General features: G+C 44.4%; 1 protein-coding gene across 50 annotated transcripts in view; it reads right to left on the bottom strand.

Annotated features, from left to right (window-relative positions):
- LOC105467983 (transcription factor 7 like 2) overlaps nt 1–15,744 on the bottom strand; it is a 218,729-nt gene that overhangs the window by 121,996 nt on the left and 80,989 nt on the right. For 49 of the 50 annotated variants that reach the window (XR_011607626.1, XM_071069103.1, XM_071069102.1 and 46 more), the window contains one exon: nt 6,664–6,765. Coding sequence is in view for 49 of the 50 variants with exons in the window: in XM_071069103.1 (XP_070925204.1) it covers nt 6,664–6,765 (102 nt within the window). In the remaining variant the exon portion in view is untranslated. Of the gene's footprint in view, nt 1–6,663; nt 6,766–7,388; nt 11,882–15,744 lie in introns of those variants that run through there. The other variant, XM_024788185.2, reaches the window with a different exon arrangement.

Genomic DNA, 15,744 nt, shown 5'->3' on the forward strand with positions numbered 1-15,744 from the left:
AGGCAGACCTCTCTTAAGAGTTCATGTTGTACCAAAAAGAAATGGTCTACCACCAGGAGATAGAGCCCCCATCTCTGGAAGTGTCCAAGAATATCGGGGGAAACAGACGGCTACCAAACAGTGCTGAAAAAAATGGGGGAGGGCAGTTGGTGAAATGGCATATGATTTTAAGGCCCTGAAAATTGTTGTGATTCCAATATGCAGAGGCTACAACTGAGGTCACACAATCCTTCTTGACAGGATATCTCCTATTGCCATGGTGTCACCTGCCACACCATGGACCCAAACCTCAGGAACTTCAAAACTCTTCACCAGAGGACAGAGCTTCTGGGAGGAGAGAAGGAAGCTTTGGACATCTGACCATGGACTCTATCATGGCCCCATGTATGCTTTGGTGTCTACACCACCCACTTCCTTCAAAGCACCACTGATCCCATCGACCACTTCTTCCCCATCAAAAGATAACCTGATTGCCTGGTTCTTCCTATTAGGTACTCATAGTTCTCCTTATAAAATAAGGTTTTGGCAGTGCCCGAAGGCTTGCTTTATATCCTCAGACAACACAGACACCCTGACCACAGCCCTGACTGCAAAATGGGAAAGTTCTGACTCAGTGGCTGCTAGGAAACACAAGTCAACTCTTTTAGAGAGTCTGGCTGAGTCATAGATAAATGAATAAAATAAATAAAAACAAAGTATATATGCAGTAGAGAAAGTGGAGATAATCTAAAAGTAAAAGATTTTAGATACTCAGTACAGGGTCACACCCCATATCCCCCAAATGTCCTGCCCGCAGAAAATACGCTGGCCCTCCCCACCATGTGTCAATGAGCCCTTTGCAGTAGTCACAGCACAACACCCAGAAGCCCAGTCTCTGGCCACCCTGATGCATGTCCCACTCTCCAGTGAAGCCAGCAGGCCTCCTCCAGCCATGCCCACCACTCCCAGGTGGGGATGGGGTTCCCTGGGATTCCCAGGGCTCCAGGCCACTCTCAGTACACCACACACATTGTGCTCTAAGCGTCCACTTAATTGTCTCTTTCCCAGCTTCTCTTTCCCATCCTTCTCCACCTGGTGGAGAGGATGGTGTGCTCTGGAGCCAGGCTGCTTTGTTTCACATCCTGACTCCCACAACTGGGCAAATCCCCACCTCCCTGGGCCTAGTTCCTCCTCTCTCTAGAATAAGGGTAACACAGCCTCTGAAGCAACTAGAACAAGCCTCATGTAGGAAGCGCTACAGTCTTTGTTGCTGTTATCGTTCATCGACCGCGCTCTCTCTCGGTGTCTAGAATGCTTTTTCCCACACTAAACATTTGCAGAAACAACGAATGAATCAGTCAATGGCAAATACAATCTCTCCAAAAAGACAACGCTTCCACCCCAAACTTGCTCCTCCTCCAATACTCTCCATTCAGTGAAGCGTCTCCAGCTACCTACCTTTGACTCTCCTTTCTCCCTCAATGCCAATACCTAACCTATCAGCAAGCTCCGCTGCTGTTTCCTCCACATCTCTATTTTCACCATCCCCGCTGCCAGCTTAACACACGCTCCTATTGAAACAGCCAACCTGCTCAAGTGACTCCCCAGTGTCAAATCCTCACCATATGCTGCACCCCACGTCACTCTCCCGGAGCCCTGCCCAACCTCTAGCCTCCTACCTGATTTCCTGCCTCTGTCCAAACCAAGCACTTTTCCCTTGAGGACTTTCATACATGTGTTTGCTTCTGCACACTCCCCATCCCTTCTCCTGTTCCTTCACGGGGCCAACCCCAATCAAGTCTTCAGATCTCACTTTTAATGCAATTTCCTCAGGGAGCCGCCCAGGCCTGTAATCCCCACCAACTTCTCAGCTGAAATCATGTCCCCCTGGTCATAGCCTCATGGGCCCTCTACTCTTTGAGGGCACCTGGCGCAGGGCCTCCCACAGAGGTAGGGGCCACCGTGACTTTGCTGGTGCTCAGCAGGCAGCAGAGAGCCTCCCAACACATGCCACATCCCAGCAAGCATCCAGAATCCAGGTCAAACATCCCATCGAAACAACACATGTGTTTAATAACCAAGAGGGTGCTCTCTAGGTAGTGTTTTAAAAAATTAATTATGGGTAGGCTCCCCTGAACTCTTCAGAAACAAAAAGTAAAGGTTCAGCATGCCCTCTGAGCTTCCTTGAAAATGCACAGGGTAGATGGCAGAGACTTTCTCTGAAGCTCTACCCATCGTGCATTATTTCGTAAGAGTTTTCCACTCTCTTGCAGCATTTAAGCAATAACAACAAGAAAAGTACACCACCACAGTCTGGCAGGCTTTGTTCCTCAGGATTCAGTCTGCTTTCTTATCCCACACCTCCATGCTCATTACACAACAAAACACACCAGACCAAGAAGCACAAAAAAATCCACCCCAAGGTAAAATTCTACATCGACTTCAAAAGGAAACCCCCAAGATAAAACTGTAGGAACTTTTGAAGCCTTTTGCCATTTTGTAAGACATATACTATACCAAAATACCACCATTTGGGGTACAGAATCTTTTTTTGCTGGATACAAAGGAAGCTAAATGAAAGTCTTTGTATAGCACAGACACCGGAGGTGGTATCCAGGGAGCGGCTCCTAACCCCACAGCTTACCAGCCAAGACTGACTCAAACTCTACCACTCAGCACAACTTAGCTGCTTGGCACTCATTTTGTAAGAGGGAAAAAGGGAGCAAAGAATTAAAAATATAAATTTCAAAACTCCACCAAGAAAGAAAAAGAGCTTAGTTATGTGAATGCAAAAATAGGATTGGGGAGGCTGGGGGCTGGGGGTGTCTTGGAACTTGTGGCTAATGTCTCCGAGTTGTTAAGAAGTCCATGAATTTGTTGGGGGTTGTGGGGAGGGAAGAAGAGAGAGGGAAGGCGGGGAGGAGGAAGGCAAAGACTAATGCCTTGTATAAACTCCCAGTTTGGGGCCAGCCAATGAAGACATCATCCCTGTTGGAATCAATTTCCTCTCTCCTCTGAACACAGATTAGGAATCACTGGATTGTAACAAACGAGATGCTATATCAGCTACAGGAACTAAAATTTGTGGAGTCTATTCTTAATTGAAATATCATTTGATAAGTTGACCTCCACTTGTTAAGAACATTTATTCTACACATCAATTTTTTCTAATGTGGTAACCCACATACCACATGAAAATAATCCAATCAGATTAAAATAGTCCAGCGAAATGCTCTCAATTCCCACGTGAAGATTCTACCCCAAATGGGTACTGGAAAAAGTTATTCTTCTTAGCAATCTGTGAAAGTTGTAGTTTCGAATGACTAATAATAAACACTGAATACATCCCTAATTCTCCAAGCAAGACAGTAGAAATAATTATGAAATAGCTTGGCCCAAAAGTTACAACAATTCCAAATTTCGGAGAAATTAGGAAGCAATCCTTAGACAATTATTTTGAAACATGTCTGATGAAACACTGTGATGTGACAACGTCTTACTAAAAAGAATGAAAAGCAAAGTGTGGGCAAGAGCCCCAAGTGTCTGCAGAAAAGTTAGCCCTTCATCAGCGACTCCAAACAAGAACCAGACCCTCTGGCCGATGTTTGACTCTACAAAGACCCAAACGATGTATCAGCCACCATTCAGAATGCGCCCTTTACAAACACAGACACACCGTACCAGCCAAGGTACAGCTGGTTTTGGTTGGCACATTGCCTTACATTCAGCAAAAATATAATCATAAATCTGTAGTCTCAAGGTGTATGCATCCTCAATCCCCAAAACTAGAGGTGACCAGGTGGATGGAGGTCAAAAACACACGGCCTTTCTTCCACTCTACTTTCCTATCTCCCTCAAATAATTCCTCCTCCCCAGACATCCTCCTTCTCACCCCTGGTGTCAGGTGAAGACTGCAGAAAAGCCCCATCACAGGGCTGACTGATAGAACCAAAGTCGCCATTCATGACAAGCACTCAAGTATTTCGCAACCGTAAACCACATTTGTCCTTTTGTCCAAGTTCATGGCTTTTTCCTTCTCCCCAGCTCCCAGAGCCCACCTTCCTCCACCAGCCCATCCCCTCTAGGCAATGGCCATTCCCAGGTCCCTTTGGCACAGCAGAAAGCACAAAAGATTGTAGGACAGTTGCCAGCTGTGGCTGCTTTGGACAAAGGTCTCCAACTACAAGATGGTGTGTATGCCCCAGGGGAGTTGCTGTGGGTCAACACACCTGCTAAGACAGACACAGCAGAGGGAGAAGGGGCCTAAGCCCCCCTGCTGCACCCCTGGCCAAAATCCACACAGGCTCTGGAAGGAATGTTTTGCCATCTCCTCCAGATCATTAACTTCTACATAGGAAAATGAGATGCTTAGGGCCTAAGTTGCGGCAAATGTTCTTATGGAATTTGGGGTGGAGAATCATTGCTCTATCCAGATGGACGAATCCCCACTCTTGCACGGGGGTAATGCCCCCTGGCATGGGGCCCACAGAGCCTATGCCACAAACACAGGGGCTGTGTCCACTCTGAACTACTGCCAGGATTCGCATATTCTCTCCTCACTCAAAGAGAGAAAACAACGAAGAGATTTTAAAGATAATGTCCTTTCTCTGTAGCTAAAAAATAAATGTGGGAAATTCCCATCAACCATTGCCAAACGCAGAGAAATAAATTTCACAGCCTGGACCACGCTGGGAAATTCAGGGAGGCGGGAAAAGTGAAACAGGCTTCTTCACTTTATTCTCTAGGTGTCTAGAACTGTCACGCTTTTTAAAAAAATCTCTGTATGTTTGTTATGAATTTTTTTAAACAGGGCATTCACTTTCAAAGAAACCTGCATTAGAACCCCCAACTAGCAACTTCTTTACACCTATGCACTGTCCCTGACCATGACCCAATTTACAGTCAGCAAAACAGAACCAACCACAGCAAGTTACTTTCACCTCCCGTAGGAGAGAAGACACCACAAGGCTCTAGAAAGGGAGCAGAGAACTGGATCCAGGCCTTGCTCTGGCCACTGACTCAGCGTGTGACATTGGGCAATTCACTTAAGGCATCTCTGGGCCTCAGTTTCCTTTTCTGAGGGCACGTTGGGCCTAAATGATCTAAGGTCACTTCCAGCCCTGAAATCTTGACCTTATAGGAGCAGACATAATTATGAGCATCCATTTTATTGTGGAGTTGGAAGAAAGGGGAAGCTTCTAGCAAATGTCAATCTTCTTTCTACATGCCTCGTTTATACCATAGAAAAGAAGACATTGTCACAAATGATGACTCAAAATATGGTTTTACAAAAATAAGTTATTTTGTGATATGTACACACACATATGAGAGAGGTATAACTCATTAAATAACACATGTTCAGTTACAGCAAGCTCCAAAATAAGGAGGCACTTAGCCCAAAACGGAAGAATGCATCTTAAGATTCTTCTACTTAAGAAACTTGTTTTTTGGGCCGGGCGAGGTGGCTCAAGCCTGTAATCCCAGCACTTTGGGAGGCCGAGACGGGCGGATCACGAGGTCAGGAGATCGAGACCATCCTGGCTAACACGGTGAAACCCCGTCTCTACTAAAAAATACAAAAATCTAGCTGGGCGAGGTGGCGGGCGCCTGTAGTCCCAGCTGCTCGGGAGGCTGAGGCAGGAGAATGGCGTAAACCCGGGAGGCGGAGCTTGCAGTGAGCTGAGATCCGGCCACTGCAGTCCAGCCTGGGCAACAGAGCAAGACTCCGTCTCAAAAAAAAAAAAAAAAAAAAAAAAGAAACTTGTTTTGCGATTTTTAGAAATTACAATATAGAAGTAAAATGTATTTATGATTAACATCTTGTGATACTTCAATGAAAAATACATGATTGATTCATGCTTTGCATAATTCTACCTGTCATGGATGGATTCATTATAAAAATGTGCCTTCCATTAATTATTTCAAAAGCATGAAGTCCAGCTCATGATATATAGAAGGGAATCTTCAAATAAGGCTGAGCTATCTTCTCAAGAGGTTAATTTATAAATTCCACTCTTAGAGCCTACAAAGCCCTAAGAAAATACATTAAAAATATATGTAGACACACACTTGTAGTCTCTTAGTACTAAAAACAAATGTTTTCTCTATCGAACCCACATACTTTCAAAGTCATAGATGTATAGATTAAATTCCATTTTAGCCTTTCTGAGTTCATTTATACTCTAGGTTTACAAATCAAGCCAGCCCAGATGACATTTGTCTAATGTTAGTGTAGAATGTTACCAACAAATATTAAGATAAATTGGGGGAGACGATAATAGGCAAGTTTCAAATCCAGGACCCCCTTTTGAGTTTTCTAATTCCCTCTTCTTCACCTCACCTCCCCTGAATGTATTTTTATAACTGCTTTGATACCACTTCTAGTCTCCTCCATACCATGGTGATTGTGTCCCATAAACTAGAGCCCGCAAGGCTAGATTCTAACCGAATACATGGAAAAGAGTGGAGGAAAGGTTTGTAAAATTTCTGGGTAGGTTATAGTCATTAAGGTCCAATAGCAGAAAATGAATACCTTATAGACATAAGCTATATCCAAGAATATTTCCAAAGAAATTTTGTTTAAAGAAAGAGAAAAATGACAAATAAGGCCTGTTATCATCAAAAAAGCATTTTCTTTTTCACCCCCTCAATAAAGGAAGCCATCATCTCTGGGAGGTTACTTACGACAATGTGTGCCGGCGATGGGGACCGAGCATCCTTGAGAGCTTGTCTACTCTGCAGGCTCCCTGCCTGGACATCAAGCAGTGGCCATTTCATCTGGAGATACTGGCGAGAGGAAACAAAAGTGAAATGGAAAACAATGAATTCAGAAAGTAAACGCAGAACAGCTAGCCCAAGAAATAACTGTGACATGGGTCAGAAACTAAAAAACATACAAGCATGCAAATAATCATTAAAAAAAAAAAAAAGAAAAAGCATGCGATACCAATAGGTTCTTCCTTAGAGCTCAAGTTCAACAGGTACACATATAGAAGATTAATGTTACTAGCAACTGTATTTTTTATCTTTGCATTCAAACTACAGGGTAGCTTCAGAAAAAAATGATTTCATTGCTACTACCTTAATTGGGTGGGGGGTGGAGGGCAGTGGGAGAGGTGGGGAGGGAGAGGAATACAGAGCTATTCCAAAGGAAGTAAAACACAAATCTCAAGCCAGAAGTGTCCTAGGAAACCATCAATTCCAAATCTGCTCCTTCTCAACCTCTGTTTTTCAAATGTCATCATCCTTCACTTTAAAGGAAGTCAAGTACATGTGAGCAGCTATCCTTTTGGTAGCAAAAGCTATTTGAGTACGGTGAGCATGCAGTTCTTCACACAACCCAAGTTTACTCAACAAAAATTACTTCTTGGTAAAAGATGCACGGTGCCAGACACAATGTATACACTCACCTCAAAAGACCAGAGGAATGCTTTAGTATGCACGGGTTTATTTACCGTAGACATAAAAATAAAGGTGTAAGTCAATTCTGTCTGTCCCCACCTTCCTCCAAACTAGGAAATGAATATACGGCCCAAGGGAGCTACTTCTGTCAAAAGCAATCCATTAGCTTTCAGTGAGATTTGAAGGATGAGTTGCCCCAGTTCCTCATTTTGCAGACAAGGTAAAATGAGGTGAGGTGGCTTCCCCAGTCACAGGCGTACTCAGCTCATGTATAAGAAACTCTTAGGCATTTAACTTCCGTTGGTAACATTATGACAGTTTCACTCAGGAAACCAAACGGAACTTAGACACAATGCTTAGAAGCACATGGAGAGGAGCCTTTATGTTTCCCACCGCCAACTCACTAATTCATCAGTTAATGAATGCTTGGAGGGGATATAAGGAGACACCTTGGTCATTTTGGAGACCTCCTCAAGCAAAATACGTGGCTGGTTTTAATAGTAATTCTATGGAAAACTTTACTCAATGAACACTGAGTACTACTTGCTTTGTGTACAGGCTGTGACAAGCATTAGGAGATACAAAGATGTCTGCTCTCACGGAGCTTGTGCCAGCATGAGGAGCCTTACAGACACAGGTAAATCAAGACAGAATATGGTGACACTGTGACAGAGACTCAGGAACTCAGGAACTCAGGAAATGCCAAGAAAGATGACAGAATTTCTGGGACACGAGACTGGGGAAGGCTGCACAGAGTTAGGTCTTGATGGTCAGAACAATTTCAATAGAAAGAAAAAAGACAGGAAAGGATAATACAGAATAGTTTGCACAAATTCCACATGAGACAGAAGTGCCAAAGCCATCCACAAGTCAGCCGACGAGTTCCTCAAAGATACGACGGCTTGGTAAATTCAAACCAAATTTGGTTATACTTAAAACTGAAAGATCACTGCCCAAGAACTACCTGCCAAAGTGCACAGTCGATTTTCCCATGATGTCTAGGATCTATACAAGGTGGGTGGGTCTGCTACAAATTCAGAGCTTTCACCCAGAGGCCTCCCATGGTGAGCAACCTAGATATTAGTCTCGTTGTGTCTGTAACTCGCCACAAGACCCTGCATCGAATCCCCTTGCTTCTGTGATCTCTGGTTTTTTCATCTGAGTACCGAAGGAGTTGTCCTATCTGCCACAGGGTATTAGGTGGGGAGTCTGTCCCAAACACTGAAGGATTTCTAGGACTCCAAGCCCCCAGACAGTAAATACAGGAACCCCCTCAGTCATCCTTACCATCTTACCACTTCCAATTACCTTCTCTGGGAGCAGTATCATCTCAAGTTGATTACTGAAGTAAATATTTCCAGAGTCTCCATCTGTAACCCAGGCCAGAGGGCTCTGGGAATCTGACTGCCCCGTCTCACCCCGACTTCTTCCCATTCTCACTTACCACATAACTATATGCGCTGCATTGGTCAAAACCACTCAATAGAGTCATTTCCTTGAGGCCAACCAAAGTGGACACCCACGAACACTCACCTCTCCATCTCATAAAAACCCGTGAACAAAAACGCCAAATGGAGTCGAACCCATCTACACCCCAAGCTATCCCTCAGTGGGGAGAGCTACGTTGGTGGACAAGTTTTCATCTTTGACCACCTGCAAAACTGATTTGATTACGTCCAAATACTAGCTCTGTCAAATTAGGAAACTTGGGCTTTGTTGAAGGTGACAGACCTGCCCTGAGGACCCACCCAGGAACTGTCATACTCATAATACAATATTAACATGGAGACTTATAATTCTTACTTTACATAAAAGCTTCATTGTGTGCCACATCCAATCTCCATAGGCTACCTGCACCACATATTTTTATGAGCCTACATTTCAGCGCTCCAAGCCTACAATACACATAATTTTCAATTATGTTAGGGCAGCTCAGGATCATTGCCTATATAACATTACTGTTGGAGGAAATGAGACTCGGCCCCACTGCCCAGAGAGAGCTAACCAAATCCAGATGGTGCAGGAAGACAGCCCTGGTCCTGCTGACTTGCAGGGACTCCGCAGTGACAGCCCCAAACTCTCCTTCCCAGTGCAACTTGATGCCACAGAACCGCTGGGTACACACAAATCCAAGCCCGTTCCTTGAATCTTAACTGGCATTCAGGCTGATGAAGTGCCTTTTGGGGAAATAAGTATTATGTCAGGATTTTCTAAAGGAAGCTATTAACCTTCTCCAAAAGTGATGGGTTTCCCAGCTTCCTTCATCTTCTACAATTGGTCCTTATTAATAGGGAAAATAAATAAATAAAGGGAAGAAAAAGGAAATTAGGTACTATTACAGCCTAGAGGAAAATTTTTTCCTTCCTGGAGACATTAAGCAGCAGGAAATTCTATTCTGTTAGGTCCTAAAGGAAGACCTGAAGGAGGGGGCATCTCAGATTTACAAAAGGGCTGGAACCCTGTGCCACGTTTTCCCAACCATCTGACTTGGTTTTATATCCTTTTGGGGGAGGGAAAAAAAAAGTTCCCACCATCCCACTATAAAAACAACAGTGGGCTCCAGCTCTCTTCCTCTTAGGCTGTTCAACGTGGAAATTATGAATTGCCTACAAAAACATTAAACTTTTCAACAAACTGCAATCACATGGGGCTGTGGGAATTCCTACATTGAAAACGGTTGGAAGGGAGTCTGCTCAACTTTCCTTTAAAAAAAAAAAAAAAAAAAAGGAAAGAAAGAAAGAAGGCCATCTTGGCTTAAGCATTTCATCCTTTGTTGAATAATAATGTTCTGATCATGGCCCATTAGGGTTTTTCCCCACATCATATTTTATGATACGTCTCAGGGAGCTTAAGTCAAGCTTTGGACCTGTGAGCAAATCTTGAAATACGTACAACACCAATGGCCCGACAGGAATCAAAGCAGCTGAAAAGACTGTTAAATTACCAGCAAAAAGAAAAAGGTAAGCATCTCTAATTTCTTTTTCTCCTCTTCTACTTCCCCCCAGTGAAAACAGGGAGAAAAGGAAAATGAGGAGAGGCTCCTTTAGGAATTAGTCTTAGCAGAAACTGGCATCTACTAAAGCCAGACAGATGGAGCCTGCTCCCATAGAGGGGCCTTCATCCTCAAGAATCTTCCATCAGCGGCAAGAATGTCGAGGATGAGCTGCTCCGAGAACCTGCCCCCTTACAGCCGCTACTGAGGGCTCTGTATACATTTCTTTTCTAAACAAGCAGCAAACTTAAAGGGCAGATGATGATGATGATGATGATGATGATGATGATGATGAGGCAACGAAGTTGCCAGGAAACTTCACATCCTTGATAAAACACCCATGTGGTTTCCAGTATTTCCAGTATTTCCTTTCAGAGACTCTGCTCCACAGATGGACGGGCAAGTGGAATTTGTCCCCTTATTTGTTCAGGGCAGGGCCGGCAAACCTTTTCTGTAAAGCGCCAGACAGCAAATATCTTAGGCTTTGCGGCCCATACGATCTCTGTCATAACTACTCGACTCAGTCCTCGTAACTCGAAAGCAGCCACAGGCAGTGAGGGTATGTCTTGTATCATGGCTGTGCTCCAATAAAACCTTATTTATAGACACTGAAATGTGAATTTCATATCATTTTCCTGTGTCAGAAAATATTATTCCTCTCTTGATGTGTTTCAACCATTTAAAAATAATAAAAGTGCTGGGTGCGGCGGCTCAGGCCTGTAGTCCCAACGCTTTGGAAGGCCAAGGCCAGAGAATTGCTGAAGGCCAGGAGTTCCAGACCAGCCTGGGCAACAACAGCAAGACTCTACAAAAATAAAAAAAGTTAGCTGGACGTGATGATACATGCTTGTGGCACATGCCTGTAGGTTCCAGCTACTCAGGAGGCTGAAGCAGGAGGACTGCTAGAGCCCAGGAGTCTGAGGCTGCAGGAGCCATGATTGCACCACTGCACTCTACTCTGGGTGACAAAATGAGACCCTGCCTCAAAAAACATTATTAATAATGATAATAAAAAGTCATTCTTAGCTCACTGGCCAGACAAAAGCAGGTGGCAAGCCAGTTTTGGTCTATGGGCCATAGTTTGTCATGTCCTGGTTAGGGAATAAAATTGTAGAGGCCTGCCCATATCAGATGGGCGACGGGGCCTTCCCTTGCTGGGCCTTCAATCCAAACAGCCAAACACAGGCATATAGAAAAGCATGTCCAGTGGCCTAAAAGCAACGTTTCGGATTAACTCAAGTTGTGAGGGAAAAGCTTGGAAAAAAATTTGAACCCTTTGGCTGAGGCCCCCATCACAAGGTCTAACCACAAGACCACAATCACACCAAAATAACTATCCCCTCTTTTCCAGAATGGAAGTCTAAAAATCCCTGAGCAATTCTGCCTGGAAAAGGTTCAGAGTGAGACCCTGTTGAAAGAAAGAGAGAAAAGAAAGGAAGGAAAGAGACAGAAAGGGAAGGAGAGGGAAGGAAAGGGGAGGAAAGGGAAGGAGGGGAGGGGAGACGGGAGTGTGGAGGGAAAAGGAAAGAGAGGAGAGGGGAGGGGAGGGGAGGGGAGGGGAGGGGAGGGGAGGGGAGGGGAGGGGAGGGGAGGGGAGGGGAGGGGAGGGGAGGGGAGGGGAGAGGAGAGGAGAGGAGAGGAGAGGAGAGGAGAGGAGAGGAGAGGAGAGGAGAGGAGAGGAGAGGAGAGGAGAGGAGAGGAAAGTAAAAGAAATTATGATTTTTTTGAGATAGAGTCTTACTCTGTTGCCCAGGCTGGAGTGTAGTGGTGTGATCTCAGCTCACTGCAACCTCTGCCTCCCAGCTTCAAGTAATTCTCCTGCCTCAGCCTCCCAATTAGCTGGGATTACAGGCGCGTGCCATCACGTCTGGCTAATTTTTATATTTTTAGTAGAAATGGGATTTTACCATGTTGGTCAGGCTGGTCTCAAACTCCTGACCTCAGATGACCCTCCCACCTCAGTCTCCCAAAGTGCTGGGATTACAGGTGGGAACCACCATGCCCGACCAAAAAATCGAATTAATTGGATACTATCCTCATGATAGCTTTCTGCTCATAGCCAGCAGAAAGATTCGATAAATCTTCCTAATCCTCTGCTGCCAGAAAGTTGTACTTCTGGTTTTTATAAAATACAAAGTCAATACTCTGCTTATACATCCAAAGCCAAGGGTATAGCCAGTCATAGCCCATGATGTCCAAAGTCACTAAGCCTCCCCCGCATCAAGGTGGTTGCTCCTAACCTTTCAGTGCAGCCTCACCACGGGCCATTCATACAGATCCCCTACAAATATGCAACACTGAAGACCGCATCGTGACTCTCATATCATTACACAAAAGAAAAGACAACCAGAAGCCACTCACCATAAAAAGGGAAATACCAGAAAAATGTGTGAAGTAAGAAAATAAGAAGTACAAGTATCCACCCCAACAGCAGACACTTACTTCTTCGGGAACTCATATTGTGACACACACCTAATAGACACACAAATGTCTGTTAAAGAAGAGGCCTGATTGCCTCTTTCTAAACCTACCTCATTTCTCAGAAATGGAAGATGGAAAACTCAGCCCATCTTCTATAAACAAGTAATTTTGCCTGGGCGTCAGGGAATCCCAATTTACCCCGAATGGTTAAAACACAAGCAGTTGTGATTAATTTAATATTCTGCCCTACACTCTAAATCATACAGGCACCAAAGTTTTCCAAAAGTTAGCATTGATCAAATATACCTAACACTGAAACTCTGTGAAACTATTTCAGAAGTCCCTTCAGAATTGTAAGGGGCATCATTACAAAGTCTGTTTAACCAATTTTTCTGCAGTTGCAGAAGGTACAGGAGATTAGGCTGCTTTGTTCTAGGTAAAACCATACTCTAGGAATTGCATCTTTTGAAAAAATCCAGAGAGCCTAAAACAGAGACTTTACTTGCCTAGAAAGCATGATTGTATAGAAAAGGAAGTTCAGAAATAATGTGATGATTTCTGTTGTTTGACATAAATAAGTATGTACTATAGTTACCTAGGAAAAGAAAACCAAAGATCTCAGAAGGTTGGGTAGACTCTGGACTTGGAGAAAGAATAAAGCCATAGAAAAATTTCAAGCCAGGCATGGTGGCTCACGCCAGTAATCCCAGTACTTTGGAAGGCTGAGGCAGGAAGATTGCTTGAGCCCAGGAGTTCAAGACCAGCCTAGGTAACATAGCGAGACCCCAACTCTACCCAAAAAAAAAAAAAAAATTAGCTGAGTGTGGTGGCGCGTGCCTGTGGTCCCAGCTACTTGGGAGGCTGAGGTGGGAGGATCACTTGAACTCAGGAGGTGGAGGTTGCAATGAGCCAAGAAGGTGCCACTGCACTCCAGCCTGAGCGACAGAGGAAGACTTGGTCTCAAAAAAAAAAAAAAAAAAAAAAAGAAGAAGAGGAGAAAAGGAAAAAAGAGAGAGAAAGAAGACGGAGGAGGGGGGGGAGGGAGAAGAAAAAAGAAATAAGAAATAAGAAAGGGAAAGGGAAAGGGGAAGGGGAAGGGGAGGGAAGATTTAAGTAAGGATACTGAGGTTGACTTGCGGGGAAAAAAGCCAACATAGTCGGAACTCGCAAGTTTTTCCCTTAAATCACTATCTCATTTCTCACATAAAAGGAATATAGGGAAAGAAACGTAGGATATCAAGGCATCTGTGTGAACAATTTAATAGCCTTATCTTCTATCAGTTGGTTGTTATAAGATTTTCAATGAAATCCTTATAGTTAACCTTTTTCTCATAAATATTTTTAATCATAACCATGTAAAGAGCACTAATACTGTATCACTTCATATTTAGAGGGTATTTCAGAGTTCAGAACAACATCCACAATAACCCTACAAAATAAATGGGCAGAAAGGTGGAACTAACCTGCTAGTAGCAAGGAGGAAACTAAGGTCAACAGAGCAAGACCCAGATTGCCTGAGGTGACAAGGGCGAGTGGCAGTCAAGCATCTAGGGCTCCAGCACACCCGATGTGTTTTCACTCACCCTGACTTACCTTACAAACCCTTCTGTCTTTCTCAGTTTTCTTATCAACTGTTAGGCATCTTTGCCTGAACTCAACCAGGATGTGTGTCTCAAAGTACATGGTGAAGGGAACATCTCAGTGTCCCCAAAGTAATAAGCAAGACTTTCGAGCATCTACCATCTCCCCCTCCTAAGCCCTATGGACAAACATTGAATTGTTTTCCAAGAAAATTTTTCTACTAGATTTCAGGAGGCCCCTGGTATGATGAAGACAACGAAGCAAAACAACTAACAAACAAAAAAATCCAATTAACAAAACTTGGGATTCACTGTTTTCTTTACCCCGCCAATCCTTCAACATCCCTGTCCCTAAACTATTTCTGCACTTGCCTGGTTCTGCAGGGAGGCTATGGTACAGCAGCTCACACATGCACAAATCGGTGTGGAATTTCACCAGACCCTCCTCTCACAACCAATGGGCCCCTTAGGCTGAGGCCCAGGCCTTCCTTCCACCCTCCCCCAAAAGTCACTCTTCAAATTATGAGTGCGTACTCCCAATAAAAGCATGGTAGAAGGGGAAGAATCTGGAAACCTATTTCCAGGCCTAGCTCTGTCATTGACCTGGCATGTCACTTCATTTCTTCATTGGACAACCTCTTCTCCATTCTTTGCCTAAGTCTGTAGCAAGAAATGGGGAACATGACCTAAAAATCTCTTTCTACTTCAATGCATGGATTCCTGCAGCATTTACTATTAAGCATATGCTCTGTGTCAGCTATGGACTAGATATTCTGAGGCCCAGAGAAGTCATCTAAAGACACAGTCAATGGGACAATAAGCTAATCAGTGGTGCAGGAATTAACACAAAGAAGGTAAGTGGGCCAGACACAGTGGCTCATGCCTGTAATTCCAGTACTTTAGGAGGCAGGTGGGCAGATCACTTGAGGTTAGTAGTTCAAGACCAGCCTGGCCAACATGGTGAGACCCCATCTCTCCAAAAAATATAAATGAGCTGGGTGTGGTGGCAGGTGCCTGTTATGCCAGTTACTCGGGAGGCTAAAGCAGGAGAACTGCTGGAACCCGAGGGCAGAGGTTGCAGTGAGCCAAGATCATGAAACTACACTCCAGCTTGGGCAACAGAGCCAGACTCCATCTCAAAAGAAAAAAAAAAAAAGCCGGGCGCGGTGGCTCAAGCCTGTAATCCCAGCACTTTGGGAGGCTGAGACGGGCGGATCACGAAGTCAAGATATCGAGACCATCCCGGCTAACAAGGTGAAACCCCGTCTCTACTAAAAAATACAAAAAACTAGCCGGGCGAGGTGGCGGGCGTCTGTAGTCCCAGCTACTCAGGAGGCTGAGGCAGGAGAATGGCATGAACTCGGGAGGCGG

Source organism: Macaca nemestrina, chromosome 9, assembly GCF_043159975.1.
Source record: "Macaca nemestrina isolate mMacNem1 chromosome 9, mMacNem.hap1, whole genome shotgun sequence".
NCBI lineage: Eukaryota > Metazoa > Chordata > Mammalia > Primates > Cercopithecidae > Macaca > Macaca nemestrina.